This window comes from Corapipo altera, unplaced genomic scaffold (genome assembly GCF_003945725.1).
Source record: "Corapipo altera isolate COAL_440 unplaced genomic scaffold, ASM394572v1 75, whole genome shotgun sequence".
In the NCBI taxonomy this organism is placed as follows: domain Eukaryota; kingdom Metazoa; phylum Chordata; class Aves; order Passeriformes; family Pipridae; genus Corapipo; species Corapipo altera.
The window spans coordinates 2,019,522-2,047,506 of record NW_020884887.1 but is presented as its reverse complement, the minus strand read 5'-3'; the positions used below and the strand labels follow the sequence as shown (position 1 = coordinate 2,047,506).

Below are 27,985 nucleotides of genomic sequence, written 5' to 3'. Positions count from 1 at the left end.
CCATTTTATAACAAGGTAGAGGAGACTTTGAGCTGAAATATCATTGTGTATTTGGCTCTGTTTGTTTGGGGGTTTGTTTGTTTGTGGTGTTTTGTTTTGTTCTTTTTTTCCCCCCGTTTTTGTACCCTGCAGTATGATTTCATGGAACGCTTGGATGGCAAAGAGAAATGGAGTGTGGTGGAGTCCCCACGGGAACGTCGGAGCATTCAGACCCTTGTTCAGAACGAGGCAGTGTTTGTCCAGTACTTGGATGTGGGTTTGTGGCACCTGGCATTTTACAACGATGGCAAGGACAAGGAAGTGGTCTCTTTCAGTACAGTCATTTTGGGTAGGTATTTCCACCAGCCGAGCATTTTTCCTTTCTGTTTGCACCTTCCCTCACTTAAAGTTGCAATACTTTCTTGCAATCTTCTGTTTGTTGTTTGTCCTTATGTTATGTTGTGCTTTTTTTTTTCCCTCAACACTACTCTTGACAAAGAGCAAATTTTTAATTGCTGATTTCCCTCTTAAGATTTTAGCATTTCCATACATCTTGAGTCTGGTTTTGGAACACAAGGCTCAGATAAGTTCAGTCTGGTTTGAAGCATTCCCCAGTTAATATTCCTCTCCCTTATCTGTCATTTTTATACCTCTTATTTGCTTCTCTGAAGAAACTTCTTTACACCCAGGTGGAATAGGATCCAACAGGAGAGCTGTTTAATCTTAGTAGAAAGACAGCTCAAGAAAACGATACCTGCAAATGAGGTTATTGTTTGCAGCCACCCTAGAGATTAATTGAGTCAGTTAATTAGCTGTATGCTGTCTTACAGCTTACCACTCACCTAATAGTGAGTCGTCTCCTCAACATGGTGGAATCAAGAGCCAAACATCTTGCCTGCAGTTTTGTTAGAAGAATAGAGTTACATTTAGTTGAAAATCAAAGTGAGTCTAAATTCTCCAGGCTTTATTAGATTTGTTGAACTTTGAAGCACTTGATGAACTTTGCTGACTGTCTTGTCACAGAGGCATAACAATTTCTGAGATAGTCTATTTTATATTCTGCCCTGGCTGGTGAAGTGTTAAATGGCACTGTATTGTATAAATCTGTAGTTCCTGTTAGTTCAGGGAAAGAGAAGCTGCAAAAAGTATGAGTTGGTTTTTAAACTTTAAACTGAATAGTCAGAGGTATTTTCCAACCTTGCCTGATTAATAATATGAAGTTAATTTTTTTCCCTTTTACACTAGTGTAAAATTCAGTTTGTTGGCTTAAGTCCCAAGAAGGGTGTAGGTGGATAGTCAATACTGTCACTGAGTATGAACATAATTATTTCTGTTAACCTCAGTTAAGATGAAGAAATTATTGTTTTTTCATAGCTTATATGTGGCTTTGTAAGAGTTAGGGTGCTATACATGTTGATATATATAGAGAGAGAGAGCGATTTGCATATTTGCCCATAGAAGGCTTTTTCTGCTTCTCCAAAACCCAACATTTGTGCTTGTATCTTGTTATGCCCCTGTTATGATAACCTTAGGATATCACAAGCTGCCCTTAAAAGAGTTGTCTGGTCTAGGCTACAGCTTTCAAGACCATCAAAGGTCTAACAGTCAGGTAGACTACTTGGTAGTGCAATGATAGTAATTGGAATGAAATCCAGAGAAAAGTATAGTGTTTTATCTGGTTCAGAGGTGGTTCTACACACACCCACATCAGACACTTCATAATCAAAGGATCTGAGACAGCTGAATGTCTCTCTGGTGTGGAAGGGAAGAAAGAATAACAGAAATTATGTTAACTCCCAGACAATACTAAATTTACCATGATTTTGAATACATAGAAGATTGCTTTCGTGTGCCATGAAGCAAAATAATGAATAAATCTATAAACAAGCTCCTTCATGAGACAAATTGATATCTTTGAGCATTACATTTCAATTTTTCTCTTCATTGTTTACATGAATCATTTCAGGAGGCCAAGGTGATGACATCTCTTTGAGAATTTGCTTTAGACATTTTGTATTTGGTGTCCTGCAACTGTGAAATTAGATTTAAAGTTGTATTTGAGTCTTTTCCTTCTTTGAAGTTTAATTTGACAAAAAATACTCTGTATGTTTCTGCTGGTTCCAAATCCAAATTTTATTTTCTGTCATGTGCAGATGCTCTTGGTTTGGTGTCTGAGACTGACAGAGCCATTTAGTTTGGAACCACAACAACAGGGAGTAATAGTGAAGGGTAACAACTGCCCAATTAGATTTTTGCTCCAATAATTCAGTGTTGAAAATATGTTCCACTGAAATCCAACAGCTTTCAAATTAAAATGATTTTAAGAATTCATTTCAAAATTGGGATTTTATTTCTAGGTTGTTATTATGCAAAGTAGTGTATGTATTATCCAAATAATAACAGAAATCATGGAAAATTAGTGTGTTGGTACAGCTTAAATGTTACCAAGCTGATGTACCTATTCTCCTCATATTATTGAAGTCATCACTTCAGTCAGTCACTCTAATGTTGAACTTTGTCCTCAGATTTTACAGAATTCTCCTTCATCCTCTTGCAGAGCTACTTGCACCTTTTTAATTAATTTTTTTTTTTTAGGATCAAATGTATTTGCCAGAATAAAAGAGCTCCTTTCTGTCACGTTCAGCAGATATTTTTGTCAGTTTAATTAATGAGCCTTTAAATGTCTGTAGAAGGCAAGGAAGATACTAGTCCTTGGGACAATCAGTGTCCCATGGCAGAGTGGTTGTGCAGGAACAGTGTCTCATTGCAGGAGGGAGAGCGTTGATTTTCCTGGTGAAATGTTATGTTTGCTACATAATATAAATTTCAACATAGCTCTGAAGGTCTTAAGAGGTCCCACCAATCTGTTGGAACAGAGGGCTTGAGCACTGTCAGAAGACTTTGAGTTCTCATGGTGCCCAGAGACTGAACATGACACTTTAGTGTATCTCTAGATCTCAACACCTGTTCATGCTGCCACAAAATTTGGTACATTCTGCTTCACCCAAACCTTGTGGTGTTCATATTATTAGTGGTTGTTCCTGTAAGCATTGAAGACAAAATAAACTGAAGACAAATTAAGCAAAAAAAATGAGTAGGCTGATTGCCTGTGTTTCTTGTGTTTCAGATTCAGTGCAAGACTGCCCACGTCATTGTCACGGGAATGGCGAGTGTGTGTCAGGTGTCTGCCACTGTTTTCCAGGATTTCATGGAGCAGACTGTGCTAAAGGTATCATTTTCCCTGTATTTACAAATAACCACAGTGTGTGTTTGTGACGTAAGGATCTGCAGTGCCCGCTTGCTAGCATGGGTCCAAGCTAGATTCAAATAGATCAATATGCTTTTTTTTCCTTAGATCTCAAGTTCAATAGGATCAAGAGGAAGTATTTCTACATTACCTATGAACTTGCATTGCTGCAGCTTTTTTGTGGCAGAGGTAGCAGGCACAAATGGCAGAAAATAAATTTATTTTCTGTAAAAGTGGATGAATTATCAATACTTTCTGATAATCATTAACTGATCTGCAACAAAAGACTGATTCTCTTCACTGACAGCATGTAGTACATATTCTGGCTTGCCTAAGCCTTACTTCTAGCATCTTTCTTGTATATACAGTTACTTTGACCAAAGGAACTTCGCCTCTTGTAGGAAAATAAGTAGGCCTTGATAAAATCTTAAAATAAACCTTTTCTTAAATGTCAATTGTAAATTTTAACAACTAAAACTGGGAAATATGTTACTGTCAAGGATTAAGCAGAAATCTAAATGACATCTGTGGATTGGCAGAATGTGTTTGTTAAGTTTTTCTGAGAGTTTGGGATAGCTGTCACAGGGAAAAGATTCATAAAGGAGGAGCTCTTTAGTTATACAGCTAGTATCAGATATTTTGTCTAAATTCAATGACTTGTCTGTATTCCCTGATGTTCCTGAGGACACTCATAACATTTTACAATTTGCTTCCTTCTTAGTTTGTGTGAGATTTAGGCACACTATCAATGTGGTGCTCACAGTTGTTTTCCACGGGGATAGGGTTGTTTAGAGTTCGAAGAGGGAATGCCTGGTGTTTGAAAGCTTTCTTAAATAACTTGAAGGGCCTTAGAAATTTGCTCATTTCTTCTTAGACTCCTGATCCAGTCCTGAGGACAGTTATTTGTGCCCCACCTCTCTCCCTGCTGTAACATCCAGCATACTCATGCCTGTCTGTGAAATACTCCTTGAGTAGCTGTTGTAGTTGTACTGGAGGGAGTAATTTCCATTTAGTGTCTCCATATTTGGCTCTTGAAGGTGCCCCAGTACAAAAAAAAAATTAAAAAAAATAAAATAGAGACCCCAAGGGCCTTGGAGAGCTAATGCTGTTATTTCAGTGCTCGCCCTGCTCATTTTAAAGAATGCTTCAAATACAGCGTGCATGTTGTTTGATTACCTGAGAAATTAAGACAACTGGCAAGTAGAGAGAGGAGATATCTGTATCCCACAAAATAAATGGTGTGATAATGTGTGCTATAAATACAGATTGACAGCTGTATGCATTTCTGTGGTGTTAACCTGTGAAAGTGTGCATGCAGTGACTGTGTGCTTCACTGCCACCCTTCACACATACATGGCCATTATATCAACTCATTTGCATTTTGAGTTGTGGAGCAATCCTGCATTGTGTACTCAACCTCTGTGTAACACTGTATGCTGTGTTAATGCTAGAAAATACTTTGTTCAGGCTGTGACAGATAAAATAGCTTTTTTTTTTCTAGGGCGTCAAACTGTATCTGTATCTGTCAGGCTTCTCCTGCCCCTCAGTGCATTCCCTCTGCTTCCTGCTTTGTCCTTTCTGTGTTGTCTCTTTCCCCTCAAAAGCAGGAATGGTTTCTTGGAAGCTTCTTTCAACTATTCTACTGTTTTCTTGTCAGACATCGTGGTGTTTCTAAAGAACAAAGAACCTTGGAAAGCTACCTAAAATGACAACACGGGCGTGTTGACAGCACTCGTGTTTCTGTGCAGGCACAGAACTGCACAGCATTACCCTGTGAGCCCTGCCCAGAACTGTGTCTGAGTTAGTTGGGTGTAAGGGCTCTGTGCCTCACCCATTTCACAGGCATTTCCATGCCTGCTCACATGGCCGCGGATTTTTCTGCTCACTCGACTGCTCATTATATGTGAGAGCAGTTTGAGAAGGCAGAAATCGAAATTGGGATTGTATGCATGGTAAAACACAGTACAGTGAGATAGAGAATTGCATCTTTTCCAGCATATGACATGTATGGACACATGTTAAATGTACATTTACAGTAATATTCAATTTACATTTAAGCTGTCACAAGTATGGAAGTATAATGATTTTCTTTCCATCGGATTTTTTAAATTATTATTTCCCTAGCAACACATCTTTCAATGTCTCATTTCTCCCCTGTAGAACAATTTGAGGCAAGACTCAGATAAAGAAATACGGGAGAAATGTGAACAAGCTCCTCAGATGGCTTTTAGAACTTGGTCCATGCAACAGCACAGCAGTCTGAGAGCTTCACTTTGGGTGAAATCCCAGTTTGATAGATAGGAAACATGATGCTTTATAGCAGTGAATGGCCTGTTACAGGGCTGATCTTGAGGCCACCAGAGACAGTGAATCATTGGAGGAGTCCCCTGCAAACCATTTGCAGGCAGTGCACAGGTACTGCTTCATCCAGGTTGTTCTAAAAGGTGAAAATGAGGGAAAACCATGGGAGACAGCACAGACATGACTGAAGATCCATTAGCTCCAGGAAAACACCATGAAAATTACTGGAAAGAGAATAACTTTTGGCCCAAACTCACTTTCATGCCCTGATTGAAGTGGTACAAATTTCCCCCTCCTAAACACTCCTGCCAAATATTGAGGAGGGGAGGTTATTTCTCACCCTTGCCTGTGGAAATAGCTTATTCTCAGGTATCCAATACCAACAGATTTACTCCATCCTTGCTGGGGCAGGATTCCCTTTGAAATCATTTGGAGTCTAACCTAATTAAGGTTAAAGAATTTCATCTAACATACAGTAAAGGTAATGGTACATTTTGATCTCATGTGGATAAGCCATGGCATACAAAAAAAAAAAGCAAATCTGCTGATCAGAGGATAATTCAATGTGTGGAGATGAGTCCTGACAAAGCAAATGTGTGCAGTTAAAGCCAGTGGAAGATTTGCTGTGAATTGACCTGCACTGTGAGTAACCTCCTGTCCACAATTATCTGTAGGAGTTATTGATGAAAACTGATGCTATGGCCAAGGGTCAATTAAAGAATCAGACATGCAGCTATGATCATCTTATTTTGGTGTGTTGTCACCTTTTTATATTCATCTCTATTTTTCTGTAACCTCTGTGACATAACCACTGAGTTATATCAAGATGTCCTTCTTCCTTAGTGTTCCTGCTGTTGATGTCTGCTCATAGTTTGGTTTTTCAAGTTCTGTGGTAAATCTGCAAGCAGGCATCCTGCATTCACCATTTGTAGAGTTCAGTGACACAGTGAGTTGAGTTCCTAGAAGTGACTCAGAGTTGGCTACAATTTCATTTCACCTCATAAGATATTTGAAGGGCGTGCAACTCTTCCACTCCTTTAACAAAGCCACTTCCAAAGACACTGTCATATACTGTTTTGCAACTGTGCACAGAGCCTCCTTTAATTTTGCATTTTGAAATGCTAGGATTTGCATCATAAGCATCTTTTGCTAATCTGGAAAGGTGAACAATGTGCCATCACACGGGATTTGTACATTGGCATGATGAGCATAGCCTGCTAAGAGATGGTGTCCGATTAGTAAAAGAAGGACAAAAATGGACTCAAGTAGCTTATGTCAACTGCCATGAAGTTGCCATTTAGCAGATACTTCTAGCTGATTATGCAATGTAATAAGAAACATGTTTAATATTTTAATCTAAATGGATTGAAGGCTTTAGGATTTTTTTAAAACCAAAAATTTGTACGATGTTTGATCGGTTGACTTTTTAATCTGATTTTTAAGAACTCTAATTAATCAGATTTATGTTATTCGCGGTTTCTTTTCCTGTTCTCCTTGTGTGGGTTTTTCATTATTTTATTTTCATTCTGTTTGTTTTTGGCTTACTGGCAAAGGACGACGCCACTTTAATAAGTATAAAAAGAAGGGTAGGTTTTTTTAAATTTCTTTTCATTTCTTTTGCAACATCTATTTAGTTTGAAATAGTTACTAAGCTGTAAAGTGTAGTCTCTCTTTTTAAATTGACTCTAATGGATTTGCTGTTTGCACCACAATAAGAGTTCCTACCACTGCCATTTTCTTTGTTGTGTGTGTGCTATTAATCTGTGTATAAAAATGTAAAAAGCTGACAATTATTAGGTAAGTAAGGTATAATTGCTGGAAGAAGCAACTCATGCTTTTTTTTCAGTTGTTATTCTGATTTCAGTTGTTTGAGACTCTTCCTACTCTGAGGTTTTTTGGAGGCTTATTGCTTGGACAATAGTGCATAAAGTAATGGTTTTTTCATCAATTGAATACGCTGCTTGAAACTGTTCTCTTTGTGCCATGTCCAGAATACTCCCAGTGGCATAAGATTGCAATGGAGTGATTGCAATGGAGAAAACGTGAATTTTGGGGTGCATCCTGCTGAATAATTCAGTACTTGGTTCATTGCTATGTAGAGCACGTGGCCCACACATATAAATGGTATCAGGCATATGCTGGTAATGTATAGGAGCTTGTATTTCCTCTCTGTGTCAGTAAGGAAAACAGTGTTTGTCTTCAAAACTTGGCTTGAAATTTTAGGAACTAAAAATGGCTCAAGCAGACAGAGGCCCCCTGGACTTTGAAAGCTGAATACTGAATAGCCTGTTTCCTTTGCCTGTCCTGCACAGAGGAGGTGGGACCTGAGGTGAGGCAGCACTTTGGGTCCTCTGTGGCACAGACAAATAGAATGTGTGTCTGGTACTGTTCAAGTGACTCACTGCAATAACAGGTTGTAGATCAGACAAGTGAAGTTGTTCAGATTAAACATGCAGACACCCACACCAGTTTGGTTTGCAGAGCAAAGAGTTGGAGAGGGACAATAGAATGGGAAAAATGCTGTGTTTGTGATATTATGAAGTCATTTTCATGAGCAATTGTATTTGTTAAAGCTAATCTACTGCGGGTAGTACTTTACATGCAAAACAAATAAATAAAAGCAGTGCCTGACTCCAGGAACTAACCAGATCTATACAAGTTGAAAGGGAATTCATGTGGAGATATAAGGAAAAACATTTATTATGCAGTGTTAAAAACACACCAATAGTGTGACTGTTCTCAGTTTAGGGGTACACTGTGCAAAGTAGAGTTTTAAGAGGGATAATGGGGCAAAAACATAACATCTGGTGGATAATGGAGGGCAAATGGGGAGACTGACCATAGGAAATAGCTGAAAGAAGGAAGTTTTAAAGTTTGACTCTCAAAAGCATCCTAAATCCTAGAAAGGCTGAAGTCAGAATTTGAGCAGTGAACAGTGTGGGGTGAAGGGGGTCTGTGAATGGAGTTAGAGCATGAAGCTGCTGTTCCGTGTGATAGGAGGAAAAGACCTAAAACAGGACCAGGAAAGAAAAGTGACACAGTTGAAGGATAGATTAACAAATCAACAACATGATTTTTGCAGCACTGTTGCATATAAACATGACTGAATAAGACTGGATTTATCAACATGTTGAAAAAGGTGTTTATTTAATGTTGATTTTATTTGCTGAAAGCCAGGGCAGAATTCTGACCAAGAGATGGAATGCAGAAAAAAATCTGTAAGACTTTGTCAAAGCCCGAGGGGAGAAAACAAGTAAAAAATAATATCCAGATTATGAACCTTAATAATAGGTGGAGTGATGGTATTATCCACTGTGACAGAGCAAGAATGCAGGCTAGGGCTGAGAAATAGGGGTTTAGAGAGAAAAGAGAAATTAAAGAAGAAATAACTTCATTGGTAAGCATTTTACGTGTTCATAATCATAGCATGTCTCATCACTTACATCATACTCTTGGGGGAAAAAAAAAAGTATGCTTTTCTTTGGAAATACTGCATTCCTGACTTGTCACCCACACATATCTCACATCCTTTCTTGCAGTTGACAAAATTCAGCGTGTTCAGCTTCTCTCTTTGTATCTGTTTCTGGGTGGGTTTGTTTTTGGGTTATGTGTGTTTGTGTGTGTATGTGTGCCAACTTCTGTGCGTGCTGCAGCTGCAGCACAGCCCTGGCTTGTCACTCAAATCCTCTCTCACAGTGGGTGGAAGCATCATTTAGATACTTGAACAGACAAGGCTGTCTTTGGCAACGTTCCTCTCCAGCAGTTCCCACCTCTCCGACTCAGTTCCTTAAAAAGCCTTTGTTATGAACTTTCTTCCCATTTTCCCAGTCTCATATTTTATTAGAAGACTTATTTCATTTCTGGCAAAGTGATCATGTCCTCAGTTGCCTTGCAGTGAGTTTTATGTACAGGACAGTGATTGCCCTCATTTTTCTTAGTTTTGCAGAACTGAAGTAGACTGTAAAAAGGGGGTTGTGCCATTAACTCTGCCTAAAATAATTACAGAATAAATAAACGGACATGAAAACTATTTTGACAATGACTGACAGGCATTGCTGTCTATCAGCTGCTACTTGCCTGCATGAAATGAGACAGTAGGTTTGATCCAGTTCAGGTAGACAAGTAGAGCCAACGCAAAATCCATCACTCCAGCTCGTTCTAATTGGCAATTTAAACAGGAGCCAAGAACTGATGGGGTCACAGGCTGAATTCTTTCCGATTGTTAGTGGTCATGGCTCCAAAAGGGGCTCAAGGCACACAATCAGTAGTGCCAAGGAATAGAATACAGGAGCCCTCGTGTCTAGTCTGCAGCTTTCCTCATCAATCCTCATGAATTCTGTGGGAGATTAGAACTAAGAACAGGGGACTGGAGAGCCTGGACTCCAGAATTCTACAACAGATACCTTGTTAAATTTCTGTTACAAGACAAGTCATTTAGCATCCTAACATTTCATTGCTGTTTAAAAATGTGTTCCTGTCCCTTCAGTACATGGGAGATTAAAGGAGAGGATTAGCAGTGCTGTTAGTGACAGGATGGTGACAGAAGAGTACTCAGATCACTCCCCAGCCTGCACTGGGCTGGAGTTGGTGCTTCATATCCTTTACATTCTTTGTAAGAGAATATTTGCAAAGTTGAAATAGGAGCCAAGAGCTGGTTTTAGCTTTGGGACTATTTGAGAAGGCAGGCTTTAAAAATATAGCTTTCAACATGCAAAATATTAGCTTCTCATTGTTCTTAAAGTTTTTATGGCTTCTGTTGATTCCAGCTTTGAGCTTAGGTTATAAAGAATTTATCTACAAAAGAGCTAGTCCTGAATCAGTTCAAGTGGGGATGCTCCTGTTGTTTAGAGGCATGCCCTTCCTTCTTTTTATTATAATTGTGTCCCTATAGGGCAGCAAAAATGCTTTAATTTTTTTAAAGATATTTCCTTAATGTTGTTAAATATACCTGATACTTGCATCTAGTGTAGCAGCTTAATTAGCACTTGTTTTCTGTATTAAAATGCCAAACTTGTGCATGTGGATTGCACTGCCCTTTCCTATGTTTCTAAATTCAAGTTGCAGCCTATGAACTTGAAATTATGTCCCAAAGAGCTTGTACTATAGTGGTGCAGCTAAGAAGGCAGACTTATTCTGTAGGAGAAGATTTCAAAGACAAAGCTAAAAGGATTAAGAAAAAATGGGGAATACTGAGGAGTTCAATAATGAAGGAAGAAGATAATAACTGCGAGAAGTTGCTAATGCCACTGATGGACAAAACATGATAGATAAAAAATGGACATGTAAGGAATCTCTGATTTCAGTGAACACTCAGGCATTTTTATCTGATCATTCACTACCCTACATGTAAAAATTTATAGACCAATTTAGAGCCATGGGCAGTCCTGTAGCTGAACTGGAACTAAATTTTACTGGCTTAATATGATTAAAAAGTTTACTTATGTCCAAGATGGAAAGCACATCGAAACACAATAAAATCTTACTAATGGATTTTTCTTCAACAGTATTATATAATATTTTCATACTCATTGAAAACTGGGTGCATTCATTTGATCTCTCACAGCTGCTTTGAAGACTGCTGTATTATCAGTTACTTCACTTGTTTTATCTTTCTTCTCTTCTTATATATGTGCAGCACAAACACATCTATTTGCACAAATATTTTCTGTTTCAATGGCGTTCCATTAAGTAGAATATTTCAGAAGGTTCCCAGTGCAGCAAGGAAGTGGACATGCATACAAATGCATGCAGGACACAGGCCATTGTGCAGCTTAGTTCTGGCAAGCCAAAAATCTTATTTCCTTTCAGATACTTCCATTGGTGGCCAAGAATCTCTCTGCTCTGACTATACTCTGCTGAGCTGAATTGTGCTCGCTGTGCTGTGTGCTTTGTAATTTGTTTTTGTGTTTAATTGGTTGGCTTATTTAATTGTGTTGCAATCTACATTTTTTTTTCAGGTTGCTTTGTCTCCCTGGACTTGTACTGGTGTTTGTTATTTCATTAAGTTCTAAGAGTTTGCCTTTACAGTTGTGTTGGGATCATCCTGGAGTCCTTGTGTTGATGGTAAATGTCATTGAAGCAGCTATGATTAAGTAGTATTGTAAATCATGTCATAGAAATACAGCTGTTTAAAAGATCCTTAGACATTTGCCATCCCTGAAAAACAGAAACAGCCCTGAATCATAGCTTCATATTTCAGCATGCATGATTTTTTTCATACCTACGTTATGTCTAGGTTTGAACCTGTAATTTAGATATTTGTCTATATTTAGCCCCTGTTCAGCTGAGATTAAATTCAGTTAGCTGTCATCCCCCTTCACTTTCTCAAACAAACAAAAAAATCTCTAACTCAAATGTAGAAAAATGTTTAAATATCTGCAGCTGATGTGGAACTGTGAAGTTCAACATGTTATGATTTAAATCTTTTCTGGTAAATTTAATAAGGTAAATAGTAGTAACTCAGATGAGACCAAACCAGCTTAGGTTTTTAATACCCCAAACTGCAGCCTGTGGGTGTAATCTTGCATCTACTGCACTGATGTTTAGCCAGAGCTGAACCATTACCAGAGAAGCAATAGTTTTTACAGCATTCACTGGGAAAGGTGTAAAATTTTACTAAAAGTATTGGAAGAAATATCTCACTTTTTTTCCTCCTTTTTATGGAAGCACAAGTGACTTCATGCTGTTAGTGCTTCTCTGTTGTGAATCCTCACGTGTGTTTGGAAGGATAATTCTGCTGTTTGCTTTTTGTCCTTACTGCTGCTTTTTGTGAGCTTGGAACATCATCTCTGATTTCTCACTGGTTCTTTCCACTGAGACAGCAACTGAAAACTCTGAAATAGTTTAGTTTTCCCTTCCTCCTCAGTTTTTCTGGTGATGAAGTTATCAAGATACAAATGAAGATCTACATGCTTGTCTGTGACGGTAGCTGATTTCAACATCTGTTTGTTTCCATCTGTTGCTAGAAAGTAAAACTTGTTTCTCTGCACGGTCTTGTGTCAACTTCACTGCTTATATTCAAGGCAGGAATTTCACAGCTCTGATTCTGTGTTACTAGTTCGCACAGAAAAAGAGTTTGTTTGTCTGTTTGTTTGTTTCCTTTCTTTTCAAAGGCATAAAATATGTGGTAAACTGATCAGTCACATTCTTCTGTGGTAAACCAGGAGCAGTGCAGGGAAACTTCTATTTCCTTGAATGCACTGATGCATGTGAAAAAGAGATTGAACTGTGCTGCTCTCTAACAGTGTAGGAGATGGGGAGGACCCAGACTGGATTGGCTGCAAATCAATCCACCGTTTGCAAATCACTTTAGTGTCATGCACAGAGAACTACAGACTCCCCTTTAACATGGGCAGTGAGAGCTGCAGAGCTGCTGCAATAGTGGAGGGGGAAACAAACAGGCTGTGACCAAGTGTTGAATCCAGAATGTACTGACAGGAGAAAGTCCTCCAGACATTTGACTCCTGGCAGAACTTGATATCAAGTGTCCAGTGCACTCAAATGTCCTTTTTTTCCTCTCTGTCTCCAATGTTTAGTTTGTTTTATGCCACTTAAAAATCATTTTATGTTCAGCTGTGGCTTTACCAGTGAGGCAGCACAGTGGTCTTTTTCTCTCCCCCTGCTGTGCTTCCCTGTCTTTAGAGAACTAAGATCTTTCTTAATGTTTAGTGAGATTGTCTAAGCTCATCTTCACAAAAGCAGTAATGGGGCTTCAGTCCTTTCAATCCACTATTAAAATAGTTCCAATGTATCTGATATTTCCTTAGTTTTGATTTTCCCTGTTCTTACTGACTGCATTGTTATGGTTATTGGAAAATATTACAAGGGTCAATTCATCAAGCAAAATTTTCTTGTACCAAGTGACCAGCATCAAAGAGATCATTTGAAAAATTTGCTGTGGTTCTGGAAATTGGTGCTAGATAGCGTGGGAAGACATGTTTATAATTCTTACATAGATTTTTGTAGCAGTTGTTAAGCTAAGCAATTATCTAATGGAAATAGGTACTTTGTACAATAGTAGAGAAAGGAACAGTAAGTGTTGTCTTTTTTGACAGATAGGCTCACCCTGAAGGCAGTGAGGAAAAATATTTCTGACAAATTTTTACCAAGGCAAAAGTTTGCTGAGCGTTCAGAAGAATGTAAATATTCATTGTGCAATAAATGCTGTTCAGCCACTTCTATTAAAAATGTTGCCATTTTTTTTGTAGAACAGCTTAAGTACTTATTGATCGAGAACTTCTTGCCTCCCAAAATGGAGGCATCCCCATATCTCTACAGGTATTTTAAATGAATTGAATTAATCATAGGCTTAAAAGTCTCTAGTGGTCTTCGTTAAGTTTCCTGGGTTTAATTAAAACATCTGTGCGCTTTTAATTTATCGATTCATCCAACTCATATGTCATGTTTTTAACACACCCCAGCATGCTCTGCATCATTTTTAACCCAATTTCCACTTAACTAAAGCAATTAAATTCACCCCGGATTAATTAAAGCATCCATACTTTAGTGCTTAAGTCAGCGTGTGCTGCTTTCCCCAAATGGTTTCTGAATGTCAGAGATTTGACACACCTGATGGGTTTTTTGTCCTTCTGGAAATTCTTCCGTGAGTCTCTTCCTGACTTGCTAATGTGCAGTTTGGCAGAGGAGAGGAGAGCTTGGGAAGGCTGGGCTTGGGCATCTTAAGCAGGGACAGCAGAACATGGCTGTTGGGAAAGACTGTACATTCCCTCTTAGTACTGACCTGATACCTGCAAGGATAGGATCCCACTACTGTTAAATCATTTAAATTAGTTGTGTGTTCACACCTAAACTTCAGTTTCATGAAGTAATTCTTAAAGCATCCAATGTCAGTGACAGTTTTTCATAGCCATTCCTTCTTCTGCTGCTGGGTGGATTTCTACAAGATGACCCCTGGTTGGAAGAGCACAAGGCCTTAGAGCAGCCTAAATGATGTTGTAGGTCTTCCTAATTGTCGCTGTTCCTCAGAACATTTCAGCCTAACAGAAGTTAGTGACCTCTGAATTCAAGCACCATTCTTCCTGACCATGCAGATGGCATGTTTGTGAGGCACAAAGAGCAAATGAGAGAAAAGAGCCTTGAATTTGTTCAATCTCCCATTCCAGGATGATTTTCTTGAGTCTAAGTTTGCTAGGGTTGGGGCAGCTTCTCACCAGGAAAGTAGCATAAAACCAGCATAAACTAGTAAAAATCCATGGAGTGGTCTTAGAAGTTATTTCGGGCTTTCATATGCATAAATGAACTCCAGTAAAAGCTAATAGGCATGCAGACAAGTAGTGAAATGTGCAGCCAACTGATTAAAATGGGTTTAAAAAGAAAATATGAAGGAAAGTGTTGTCAAACAAATTAATTGCATTTTCAGACTACAAATAAGAGATTTGTATGTCTCATAATTTTTAGAAATATGGGCAAATACTTGGTGTAAGAAGAGATGTAATAATTAAGGGCAAATACTTGGTGTAAGAAGGGATGGGTAACAAAAAAATAAGGGATGTTTCAGTACTATCTTGTTTATAATAATAGTGTAAAGTCTAGAGCCAACATTTTGAATCAGGTTGACAGCAATTAACTTTTTAATAACTGGGCTGATTTTCTGAAATGCAAATGTTTGCAATTCCTTTGGGTTTAAACTCGTTTAGATTAAGATTGTTCATATATGAGTAGGTATGACTTCATCTTAGGAGAACAGGAACTTGGCTGTAGCTTTTGGAGTGAAACTAAAATTATCTGGGGCTTTGGTAGACAAGTGTAGTAGGATTCAGCTCTAGCATCAGTAAAACACACTTGATGACTTAGTAGTCTAATTTGTCCATTGAAGAGAAATTAACATTTGTAGTCTAAATGCCACCAACATAAATACCAAAGAGAGAAAAACACCAGTACAATGTGGCTCTACTCATGTTCATTAAGTGTTTGGAACCAGGCAGCTGTAGATTACATTTGTTTTAGATGTTTCCTCTATTTCTCCTCCAGTTTGGAGCTGACCTGGAGTGCCTTTATAGGCTTCAGATCAGACTGTCAAAAACAGTAATCCATTTTCTTTTTATACTGGCAAAACCTCGCATAATCTCTCAGCAGTAGCAGCTTAATCTCTGCTAGAAGGAAGTCCAAGTGTGAGCTATTACAGAGTCTGAATTAATCATCCCTTAGAGGAACTGCACCCAGAAGAGTCCCTGGGAAGGTTCATTGGTGAGAAGTTTGACCTGTTATCTGTCTTCAGTACAATTCCTGGTGGTCACCAAAACAAAGAACAACTTTATTTTTTATTATGCCGTTGTGTATTTCACTTCTTATGTAACTGGGAATTCATGCAGCTCTGCCCAAAGAGCATTTCAAAACTGCCCAGTCAGTTCAGTGATTTTTTGTGGCTGAAATTCACTTCCTCCTCCTTAACTGGAGCATCTCCAGTTAAAAATAATCTTTATTTCTTTTAGGTCTCTACAGTTCAACAAGGGCTGAATATATCTTACATAGGAGTATAAATAGCGTCTCTTCAGTATGTTGGTTTTTTTTTTCTGAATGTGTATGTTTGTATAGAGATTATATTAATGAGGTAAAGCTCAGACCAAAATTCCATTTCACCCAGGGTTTCAGCTATGATGGTGGCCTGCAGCAGAGAGTTGAGGAAGGGTAAAAATTGTCTGTTGCTTCTCTAGTAAATTCTTTTAGTTCTAGAGCTAGGACTTCTGACAATAGATGATGTCTCTGTGTTTAGGAGCCTTTGTAGAGTTTCACTCCATGAATTTGTCTAATTCTGTGATCAATCATGAGATGTTCTTCCATGAGTTCTAACTTTTCAGATAATCTTGTTAAAACTGGTTGATGGAACAGTCAGCAGTACTTAGAATGTAAGGGCACTTTAGATGGTGTCCAAGTGCTCTGTTGGTTCAGTCTTAAACTCACATTTGAACACTCAGCCCTAATTTTCCCTACTGTTTACGTTGTGAACAGGTAGTAAAGCTCATCATTTTCTCAACACCAGCTTGTGATAGGAAGAAACTTGTTTATGTGCAAAATTAGGGCTTGTAATCCTTATGGACACTATTCTGGCTCTTACTCAAACACTACCCCTTGCTGCAGTTTTGTCTATCCAGACCAGTGACTCCCCTCACCAGCCCACCATGGGATATCACTACAAAATACTGTGGTTTATGCATTAAAAAAATGTGACATAGGAGGACTCCTAAGCCTGTAGATAACAAAAGGAAGCTAATCTTCTTCTGCCGTTTTCAAAAATCTACATTTGTGTGTAAAACTGAGCTGCCTGCAAAATAAGAGCAATAGAAGGGCATTGCTTGTGACCTGGTCCAGGATAGGGAAGCATTGTAGGTGCAAGTTCAAAAACCTTTCAAGTCTGCATATATTTATGCCCAGACACTCAAATAGCTTTGAAGAGATGAATACCAGTTTGTCTATTTTATGAGGAGGAACTGAAAAAAGTCTGCAGTAGAGAACTGACAGCCTAGATCCCAGTGGTACAGGACTTTCTGCACCAGGGTAATGTTTGCTCTACAGCAAGAGAAACCAAGCCAGAACTCTGCCTTCACATCCTTTTATGACCTTCAAGGAGCAGGGGAAGGCCTCTCAAGCAAGCAGCTGGGTAACTAACCCAAGCTCTGCAACAGCCTCCAAGAGTTTGACTCCTCAGATATCCTTTACTGGTTTCTTGCCATGCTCTAGAAGAACACCCCTGGTGAATATGTGTGTGTGGATACTGCAAGGGTGGGTGACAGGAGTGTGCACACAGGCTGCAGCTGGGAAACCTGGTGGCTTTTGATGCCAGACCATTTAGGCATTACCCCTTGCCATCTCCTCTCCTCATCCACGTGTAACAGGCTCTTACCAAATCACCTTTCCTCATGCATCAGGGAATATCAACATTACTCCAAAATAACTCTCCTAAGATAATCTTTAGAGAGAGAACTTTTAGAGGGATGTTTGACTTGTCTTTCCTGCTTAATTGATGTTCTTAAATGTGTGCAGCCTACAGGGCTCAAGGGTCTGTAGTATCCATTCATCAGCTGAGACCCGTGTGAAAAACAGTCTGGTTTTGTTCAAATACCAGTAAAGGGCCAGAATCACATCACCAAAACCACATTTAGGGTTAATACCTGTTATGCTTATTCAGCCTTCACTAAGGGTGGTTACCCTTGTGCCTGACTTGCTTGAGTGTGCCATAACTACTCCTGAAGATCTCTGTCTACTTTTTGACAGTGCTGCTGTAAGATATGCAACTTATCTCCCCACAGAAATGAGATGGAACTTGATTGTTCCATTACAGAAACCACCTTCCTTCAACAGACTTTGAGCAGTCAGACCTGTCCTGGAACAAGGACCATCTACTTCACATAGGGAAACATAAACAGTCCTAAACAAGAACTCCAGATGATTCTTGAGTAGTTTCCACATTAATTGAAGCTGCCTGGGTGTAAAATTAGAGTGGATTGGTTTGGAGCAACATGGTCTAGCAAATAGGCGTAGCAAACCTTTTTCTGGCTACCTGCTCCAGTTTTCTGTGGAAAAGCAGCTTGATTCTCTCTCTTCCTCACACAGAACAGCCTATAAACCCATACCAAAAAGATTAAGGAAGAACCATTTATTACAGCAGTGACAAGGCAGCTTCTTATAACCCACACTTGCTTGCATTCTTGCTTACATGTTTCTTCTGCAGTCCTAGTGACATGGCAGTCTTGGAAATGCCAAAATCTGACCCAGATTCTCTGTCAGTTTTCTCACTCTCAAAGTGATATTCCACTCACATAGTTTGTAGGATAACCCCAGCAGAGGGTTGTAGATTAAACTGCGGCTTTAAGTTGCAAGTGTCTTAATCTTAACTGTATTCACTTCATCCCTAGGGTTAAATGACAGATTCTCTCTTTTGTCCCGAGTCAGTTCTGGTGTCACTGACATCGTGGCAATGCACATTGCAGTGGCAAACCACTGAAGGCAGATTGCTGTTCAACTCATAGACAAGCTTCACAAGGACTGAATAGATTTATGAACCGTAGCAAGACCTCTGACCTGGTAAAAGCATGAAGAGAGGAATGAAAAGCTGTGACATGGCTTTCAGCTTTACTTAAATTCCTGGAGCACCATAGCAAAGTGAGGGAAAACTAAAAATCTACTGTGGGAGTTCTTTAGCTCAAGACCCAGCACTATTTAGTAATCTTTCTTCTCCTGTGCCAGTCTCTGGTGTCCCAGAAGTTGAACCCTGCAAATCCACATCAAAAGTAGGAGCTAAGAATGACCTTCCCATAGACAAGTTCCAAATAGCAGATATACATCTCTTTTAGCTGGATTGCAATTGCCCATTGCTTAATGAGACTTAGGGGCAAAGCAAGCAGAGAATTGATCTTACAGCAGATGCCTGGCACAGATTTATAGGTCTAGACCACTCTAGATCTAGGGTGGTCACATCTAAGTGGCTTGGGTTGGGGTTTTTGTTGTTGTTGTTGTTTTGGTTATCTTTTTTAATTTATTTTAGGAATGGAGTTATTTCTGCTCAGTCCCTCTTACAAGGAACTTTGCTGTTTAAATAGAGTTTTTTTCTTTATTTGAGTTTTCACTCCACTCCACAGGAGAAGTTTGCAGAACAGAAGTCCTTTTAGGTGGTGAGTGACACGTTGACCTGTAAAACAACAACACAAAAAAAGCTATTCCTCACTTATATCCAGCCTGTGATTCGACTCTAACTTTTTGTCTTTATAACTACTTGAACAGATGAGGTTTGTCCAAAGAAACTGTATATTGCCTATGGATTCATTTACCTTTCCTGGGACATTTTCTTTCTATGCAGCTTTATCACAGCATGGGGAGGAGTTTGATGGGCAAAAGCAACTGTGTCCCAGTGCAGTTGGAGAATCCACACTGAGCAACCATCAATAATGACAGCTCTGAGTCTCTGCAGTGGCTTGGAACTATTGCAGAGAATAACAATCTTACTTCCTTCTGGGGGGGACTTGAACAGAGGGACTGCAGGGTTAACCACCACATTGCCTTGTGCTAGAGAGGGAGATTTTTGTGTTAAAATGAGGCCCAAATAAAGGGCCAGGGTCTCTACAATCTATCAGGGTGTGCAAGATGGCACCAAGGAACTGGCCACTCATGATTACTGTAGGTCTTCAGGACAGGCTGCCTTTTCAGGCAAATAAAGAGAGCAGGAAGAAGTGACTGCAGTTCTCACAGTGATTTGGGAAACCCTGTCAATGTCAGCCCAAACAAGCCTTTTAATAGCAGTGAAACGGAGAGTTGTGGACAGAGGAATTGTTTGTGCCCCCCAGGTCTTTGTGCTTGAAAAGTGGAAGTGGTGCCAGGTCGATCCCTTTCTTCCTGGCTCACCTGTGTGACCTGCAGGAGGAGCAGCACACCTGGGCAGTGAAGGGCTGTGAACCCTGGGGAACTGAGCCAGGCTCCAGCTGTGATACCTGCAGGCAGAAGGAATAGTCACACAGCATTCAGGTTGCTACTAGTTCAACATGTGGTATATCATGGAAGGGTGTTTGATGATGCCATGCAAAAAAGATGTAAGGCAGGCTGTCCTGGAGTGCAGTATGGACATAATGGATATTTGTCTGTATGGTATTTCAATCCAGCTGGTTCAGTAAACTTAACTCTGAAACCAGCTGCAAAAAGCAAAACTGGTAGAACTTTAGCATGAATGTTTTTCACTGAACTCAGTACAGCACTTGTGAACATACATCACATCTGAAATGCAAATGTTGCTGCTGGAAATTATATTTTATTCAAATCTGTGTTCATTTTTGGGGTGAGTAAGAAGGCAATTGGACAAGACTCACAGTGAGAGAGAACACCAGGACTGCAGTAGAATGAAGTCCTGTTGCCACCAAAGGATGGATAATATGGCTCTGAGACATAGGAACACTACCAAAAACCCCCAGACTCTAGCATACTGATTTTTTCATTGTTTTACTATAGAAAAAAATAGGCTAAAAAAGATTATACACGTGATACGTGGCCCGTCAACCTGTAGTCTTAATTGAAATAACTCTCAGCACTCCAAATTTTAGCTACCATTTCAGGTTAGAAATCTGAATTTATTTTTGTCTGATCAATTTTTTCCCATTTCAAATAAGAAAATTCCTGAAAAAATCTATCCTGAAATGTGTTTTTGCAGCAGATCAATGGGACAGCTAAGATTAATAAGGGTTGCAGGACTGAACAGTGGAGAAGTTGGATAACTGGACCATTACACATTTCTTTGTAGGAAATCAATTTCTTGGGTTCTTCTTGATCATCCAGGTTAAAGGGATAATAGAAGCCAAGAAGGAATTAGGACCTTTTAATGATTAATAGTCGCTTTTGAGTATATTTTTGGCACTGTAAAACTAGGTGTTAGTTTCTAATTGCTTTGAAGGGTGAGAAGACAGGGAAATACTTTTCTGTCTTTATCAAACTGCGTCAGAGAGAACAGCACAAAACTGTACCTTTTCTCCAAGATTCACTTCATTACTCCCATTTTCTGTTATTCTTCTGTTATTTTTTTCCATTTCTCTGGGTAGGGACCACGTCCAGTCTTTGACAGGCGCAGAGGATCACAGATTGCCATGTTTACAAGGGAGACATGGGCATAAAGGAGTGTGAATAGGCCTTAGTGTAACATTTATATGCAACTGGGTTTTAATAAACCACTTGTTTCTTTCCATTGCTCTGCATATGTACAACATCTGATTCCTGGCACCCAAGACCTGCCAACTACCTTTATTATTCATAGGCTTCACTTCATTTGCATTAATGACTATTTGCTCAGAATGTGTCTTACCCCTTTAATAACACAAGGGTGAGGGATAGGGGTTAATAATGGTGCTTTCTTGCCAATACACACAGGGTAAAAGCTGCCACTCTGGGATTTGGGGAAAGCAGGTTCACTAGGGATATTGGTGGCAAGGGGCATTTCTAGTAGCTGAAAGCTTGTGTTCAAGATTCATGCATTGAAAGTCAAAGGATCTAAAAAAGTATGAGGACATTACATTAAAAAAGTGTTGTGAAAGAAGAAAGATGCTATATAATAAAATGTTGTGGGTACTGAAGGTTTTGTGTTCTGCTAGCTGTGAAAATTGAATTTTAGCTAAAGGAACAAAGCAGAGTAATGTCAGGCTCAAATCTGTTCACACTGCCTCATTAGTTATCCCAAACACCATCAGTAGTTTATGAAGAATAGGAGTTGTATTCTTGGAATGCCCAACCCAAGCGTGCTTTGTTAGATAGTAATCAAATTATTTCTTTGGGAAATGAAGAACTGAACTACTGCAAATTGCCTTTGATTTTTTTTTCCCAGTAAATTAACATATTTGAGTGTATGTATAACTATTTGGCAGTGGATTTTTAGTGCACTTGTACAGGAATACGTGCATGACCCTGGATGCTGTTTTCCTTTTGTTCCCTTTTCCAGCTGCCTGCCCGGTTCTGTGCAGTGGCAATGGTCAATATTCCAAAGGCACCTGCTTATGCTACAGTGGCTGGAAAGGTCCAGAATGTGATGTACCCATCAGCCAGTGTATTGATCCCTCGTGTGGAGGTCATGGTTCCTGCATCGAAGGGAACTGTGTCTGCTCCGTGGGCTATAAAGGAGAAAACTGTGAGGAAGGTAAGGATGTTTATTTTCTGTGTTGTAAGTTTGTTTTCTGGGTTTTGGAATTATTTAATGAGCAGGGGGAAAAGGAAGAACAGAGTAAAAATCTAAGCATGAAACTGCTGTAGCGGATTATTGTAAAAAGAGGGTAGTCACAATTTTACCAATTTATCAAAGTTCAGACGAAACTTCTGGCCTTCTGCATATGTTGTTTTGCAGCATTAAGAGTGCTGCAAAGTAAAGCTGAATAATTCCTTTGTTGAAGAGTGAAGAGAAAAATCTTTTTTTATGGATTGTATTTACTGAACAATTTAGGTGTGAAATGCAGAGGAAAAAGGAGCAGTGGCAGACAAAATTGTACAGCTTCAGCTTCACACAAAGCACACATATCAATCACTATTAAGACAGAAGCTCATGAAACAAATTTGAAGGACTTAGATAACTGTATGACTTACAGAGTTAATGTAGGGCAAATTACTCCTGTTAGCTGCAATCATACAGGATTAAGAAAGGTATACATGAACAAAAAATGTCTTTTAAATGCAGAAAACCTTTCCAGGTTTAAAGTGTCCAATTCCTTGTGTGTGTAGAATGAGCAAATTTAACAAAATAACCCTGCAAAATGTAGTCATAGATTAAGCTCAATCCTGGTTGTGTTCACAGTGTTTTCTGTTAGAATGCACAACATAAATTGGACTGCTTTTCTTTTTGAAGTATATTAGTATGGTTTTAAAAGGGAATATAATTCCCCAGGCAGTTGCTAACAGGCAGTTCAGCATTCCTTGGCACATCCTCAGGGCAGTAGTAGTTCATGTTACGTTATGATGACATTCCAGAGTTCATTAATCCTCCAAAAGGAGAAGCAGCTTGAGTACTAAAGTGATAGGACTGGGATGACAAGCTTTTAGGACTAAGGAGTCTCTCTGGAATATTCTGAATGGGTTGCAGAGCTGTCCACCATGTGTATTGATTTTTATCTTACCCTATAATAAAGAGCTGTTTCTCCCATCAGAAAACGAAGGGAAGAAAACTATGGGGACTTAAACCACTAAGGGGTTTATTTTTTGGACTACAGTTGTCACCTTTAGGACAAAATCTTGCATTAGTCTGAGTGAACTTACTGTGCTAAAAGGAAAAAAAAAACCCACAAGGATCCTCACTAGTGGGACTGCCAACACTACAACTGCTTGTTGAGTTCATTCCTGTCACCTTCCTCCGCTAAAGCTTCCCAACACTGGTTATTACAGCTGTAATCCAGAACTCACTTGTTGTCAAGAGTTTTTCCATTGTTTTTAATGGCTTACATTTCAAACTATATCCAGAAAATGCTGTAATGTCCTTTTCGTCTACTTAGAACTGATAGTTCTCAGTTCACACTGACTGTAAGATTATAGGAGATATTCCAAAATTATCTAAAATGCCTTGCTTTAACTATCATTTGCATCTAAATCAAAGATGGAAAAAAGCTGTCTTTAACTTGCTCTACAACATCCAATCTATTCTCAGGAGTGCAAAAACTCTCTTTCTGGTACTAATTGCAATTGTTTGCTTGGTCTCACTGAGCTTGATACATTTAATCACGTTTTGTGTTATGAAAACACTTGTATTATTAGCCAGATTATGGTAGATGGCCTAAAATGATCTTTCTTACTTCTGTAAATTTTACCTTGCAAGCAGCTCCTCCCTCACCCTGATGATAATTTCCAGATCCTTTCATGGAATTCTCTCTCTGCTTTCAGTTGTCTGGAATTGCTGTGGTGTATCTGGGCCAGATGCCTTGGATTCCTTAGGCTCCTGTAAGAGAAACAGGCTCCTGTAGTGCTTAATTCAGTTTATCTTGAGGTGAATGTTTGAAACTAGAGAAACAAACACATCTGCAGCACCAGAAAAATTTGTAGAAAAAAGGTGTTGTGTTAACACCAGCCAAACCTGGGACCACTACAAAACATTGTCAGTCAACTGAGTTTTCTGGGAGGTGAATTGCTGTTTGAGATGAAAGGATCGGCATTATTTAATCAACACTGTGCTTGGAAGGATGTTTTTTCTTAAAAAGAAAAATGGATTACAAAGGCAGGAGGTGTATTTGCTGCAAACTTGGAAGGGGTCAATAACATGACAAGAAAGGTTGAAATAACCTTTTGGGCAATAAATAAGTTGAACAATTAATTTGAAAATAAATAAAAAACAACCACCATGTTTCTACCCTAAAGTTTTATTTCTTTTGTACATATTTCTTACATTAAATTCCAAGTGCTATAGGAAAAAGTGCTATGATGTGGTGTCTCTCCAATTAATCACCTAGTTTTATTTCAAGTTTTTGCATGAATTAAAAATTTACCCTTTTAATAGCAGAATGATACTAATAATATATGTGTAGTTAAATATAATATGTGAAATCTCCTCTATTGATTTGAACTTCCAAAAAGAATGGCAAATGTTGATTCATTTGCCATTTTCCAACTAGGATATTGAATTAGAACAAGTGGGTCAGCGTTTTTGTCTTCCCAATAGCTTTTTATTTCTGATATTCGTCATGGTCATATTGTTCAAACAATTTACCTGAAATGAAAGTGGCACCAAAATCAATATTTGCGATGCACAATTTTTGCAGCATAAACACTGTTGTTCTATTAACAAATTTGCACACAAGATGAAGTGGAGTATCTGCCAGGCTTCATTCAGTCTGGTTTCGGGGGGGGAGACAAGTGAAATCACCAAATTAGGTTAAGTTAAGGGTGGTTTTCTTGTCGCTTTCGTGGTCGAGTCATTTTTCAATGACATTTAACTTTGTGAGTGTAATTCATGGCTCTTTGGGGACTTCGTGGTACATATTGTTTGGAAAACTCCTTGACCTCCTTTTTTGTCCTTAAGGATATAAATTGCTTTCAGTACCTTTTTTGTCAAATCTACAGAGGGCCCAATACTAAATGAGCTCTAATGATCTGAACTGCCAAGGGGCCCTGAGTTGGAAGTCGTAACATACCTGCACGTTCTCCTTTGTTGAAACACCAAAGACAGTCCGTTTATAAATCCTTCTTAAATACCATTGTAAACCCTCCTCCAGCTCGGGGCCAGCACCTCTGCAGCATAAGTCAGTGCAGTTCTATTGCAGGTAATCACATTATGCTAATGTTAACAGCAGAGGATCTGGCCCGAGATGATAACTCTTAAGAGCAGGTATTAAAATAGAACAAGATTGGAGCTCAAAGTAAAAACTCTCCTCAGTTTTAGCTTTGAAAGCTGCTACTTACCCATATGATAGAACAAAACAGCTGTAAAGTACATTTGTCTAGAACAAAGGATGAAAGTGTTTAGTGGGTTATCCTGTAAAACAAGGCTGAGGGGCACTGATAGGCTTGTTCTGTGGAAGTAAGTCTCAGCTGCATGAGCACTGTAATTCAGGACAGAGGAAAGACTGTTAATTTCTGTAGCAGAAGATGGTGTTTTTCACATGCTCTCCATTCCTTTCATTAGTGCTTTCATTTGAGAAGATGATACATTCTTGACAAGGAGAGTACATTATGAGTTATCATTATCTCCTAAAAGTAGCTGCCCTGCCACATATGATGTTATACACAATCACCCTTCTAAATTTTCCATTAAAATATCACAATCTAAAAAAAAATGTAATAGTCTAAATGTAGGGGTGGCAGTAGCCTTCATCCTAAAAGTAGATTGATCTAAGTTTTTATGTTCTTCTTTATTCAATCAAATTGTTTTGTCACAGCTCTGAGTCTATTGGGTTCAACAGAAATAGTATGAAAGATGTATTCTAAACTTTGGACAGGTTATAATTTTGTTAAACACCAAGAAGGACTAACAGTACAGGACAAGCATTCTGCATAATTTTAGAACAATTTATTAATTTATCAACTTTTATCAGAGCTGAACCACAAAACAATCTTGGTTTACCTATAAATAAGAAATTTCATTTGAATATTTTCTTCTCTCAGTAGCTAAGCTTTAAACCTTAAAAAACCCCAAAACTATAGCTAGTGTCATCATTAAAATGAAAATCTTGCAAGAAATTTTACAGTAATTTATTCCTGTACTACTGTAATCTGAATTAAAATCAAAACTATTCTGATAACTCATGTTATTGCATCTCTGTGCCTGCCTCAATCCTCTGTTTGTATCTAATCTATATACTTACTTTAAATGTTCTGCAACTACATAAAATAATTTGACAAGGCTCTGTGTTTATAGAAAAGCTGAGATTTGAAAGATCAAGTATTGTTCCCATCAGGTGGAGTGAAAATGTCTCTGCCTTAATTTAGAAGGATCAATTTGGAAAAGATGAGAGATAAATCACTTTCATTATAAACTCAGATCTTCCTGGAACAGTGAGAGAGAATGCCAATCATTCTTGGCCCTGTTGTTGTGAGCTAATACATACCAGTCATGAGATGAATTCAGGTTATTTAAGGCACGAATTTGACCTTGGCCCTCAATTCCACAGCAAAAGGCAGTTGGTGAAGCCTCTGTGTTGGTGTTTGCAGTACAGCACAGTGTGTTTATACAAATTCATGATATAAGATAAAAATTTGGAAATTCATAAAGTTTATTGATAAAGTTTATTTGAAAGGCAGCTCATAACATTCCTTTATTTGTCAGGATTGAAATAGCAACTGAAATTTCATTGCATCATTTTCTGTCATAACTCTTTTCACTTTCTTACTCTGTTGTTTCTGGATTGAGAAAATATGAAATCCATGTTTGTATCTGCTTTTATTTCTTTTAGAGGAATAAGCTGCTGGTTAGAATATGGTTTGAAGTAACCAGGGCTCTCAGTTTCACAGCTCAGCTATTAATGAACCATGGATCAAACATTGAGAAGTACCTGAATGATTAGAAGCCTAAATGAAGCTGAAAGCCACTGGTATTTTGACTTCTAAGTATTTGAAGTGGCTGTCATAATTGTTCTCACAATGCTGTAGCATTTTAATAGTAACAGTAGCAGTACTGAAGATACTCCAAAGGAAAAAATCCTTTAAAACTGCAATTTATTAACTTACTTTTTAATTTAAGTACAGTACATGAGTCATTGGAACTTCCGTGTATTTCGGAAGAATGTCTCCAGGCTAATATGTGAAACTCTTGTTATATATATTTAAATACTATTTTTAAGTCTTTTTGCTTCCCCACCACAGCATTGCTGCAGTAAACTGTCATTGTTCAGTCAAACTCTTGTTTATTTGTTTTATTTAACGTAAAATATAAATCACTTCCCCATTCTCACTCCAGGTTGTTAATAAGAACTACCTCAATCTCCTTTATTTGTCACAGTGATACAAACCTCTCAGAGCACTTGCCTGCACCTTTTCCAAACATCCCATTGTGTGAACTGACCGTTTCCCACGTTGTTTTTGCTTTCTTCTGCAGTGGATTGCTTGGATCCCACGTGCTCCAACCACGGAGTGTGTGTGAATGGGGAATGTCTCTGCAGCCCAGGATGGGGAGGAGTGAATTGTGAGCTGCCCAGAGCCCAGTGCCCAGACCAGTGCAGTGGGCACGGCACCTACCTGTCAGACACAGGGCTCTGCAGCTGTGATCCCAACTGGATGGGTCCCGACTGCTCCGTTGGTAAGAAAAATATTGTCTTGCAACATGTTGCAGTACTGCTCCTGTTTTGTTAAAACATTGATATCTGCTGCAGATTTGAAATGCAAATAATTTAGAAACACGTCTTTGGAACATGTTTGATCTTGTTTAGTTCTGTTGGGGAGAAGTGTGTATGCATCTCAGATACTGTTTTTTGTGAAATTATTTGGGACTGCCAGCTGGGGGTGAGGTGGATGCAGGATAGGAGTTTGAGTTTCATTCTAGCACTGAGACTCATTTGGAATGAAAAA

The 27,985-nt window shown here is 38.8% G+C and overlaps 1 protein-coding gene across 13 annotated transcripts in view; it reads left to right on the top strand.

Annotated features, from left to right (window-relative positions):
• Positions 1 to 27,985, top strand: part of TENM2 (teneurin transmembrane protein 2) — a 625,985-nt gene that overhangs the window by 518,690 nt on the left and 79,310 nt on the right. For 9 of the 13 annotated variants that reach the window (XM_027643087.1, XM_027643086.1, XM_027643083.1 and 6 more), the window contains 5 exons: positions 133 to 328; positions 3,107 to 3,208; positions 7,081 to 7,113; positions 21,954 to 22,148; positions 27,516 to 27,716. In XM_027643087.1, the coding sequence (XP_027498888.1) occupies positions 133 to 328; positions 3,107 to 3,208; positions 7,081 to 7,113; positions 21,954 to 22,148; positions 27,516 to 27,716 (727 nt within the window). The remainder of the gene's footprint in view (positions 1 to 132; positions 329 to 3,106; positions 3,209 to 7,080; positions 7,114 to 21,953; positions 22,149 to 27,515; positions 27,717 to 27,985) is intronic. The other 4 variants (XM_027643089.1, XM_027643088.1, XM_027643085.1 and 1 more) reach the window with 1 other exon arrangement.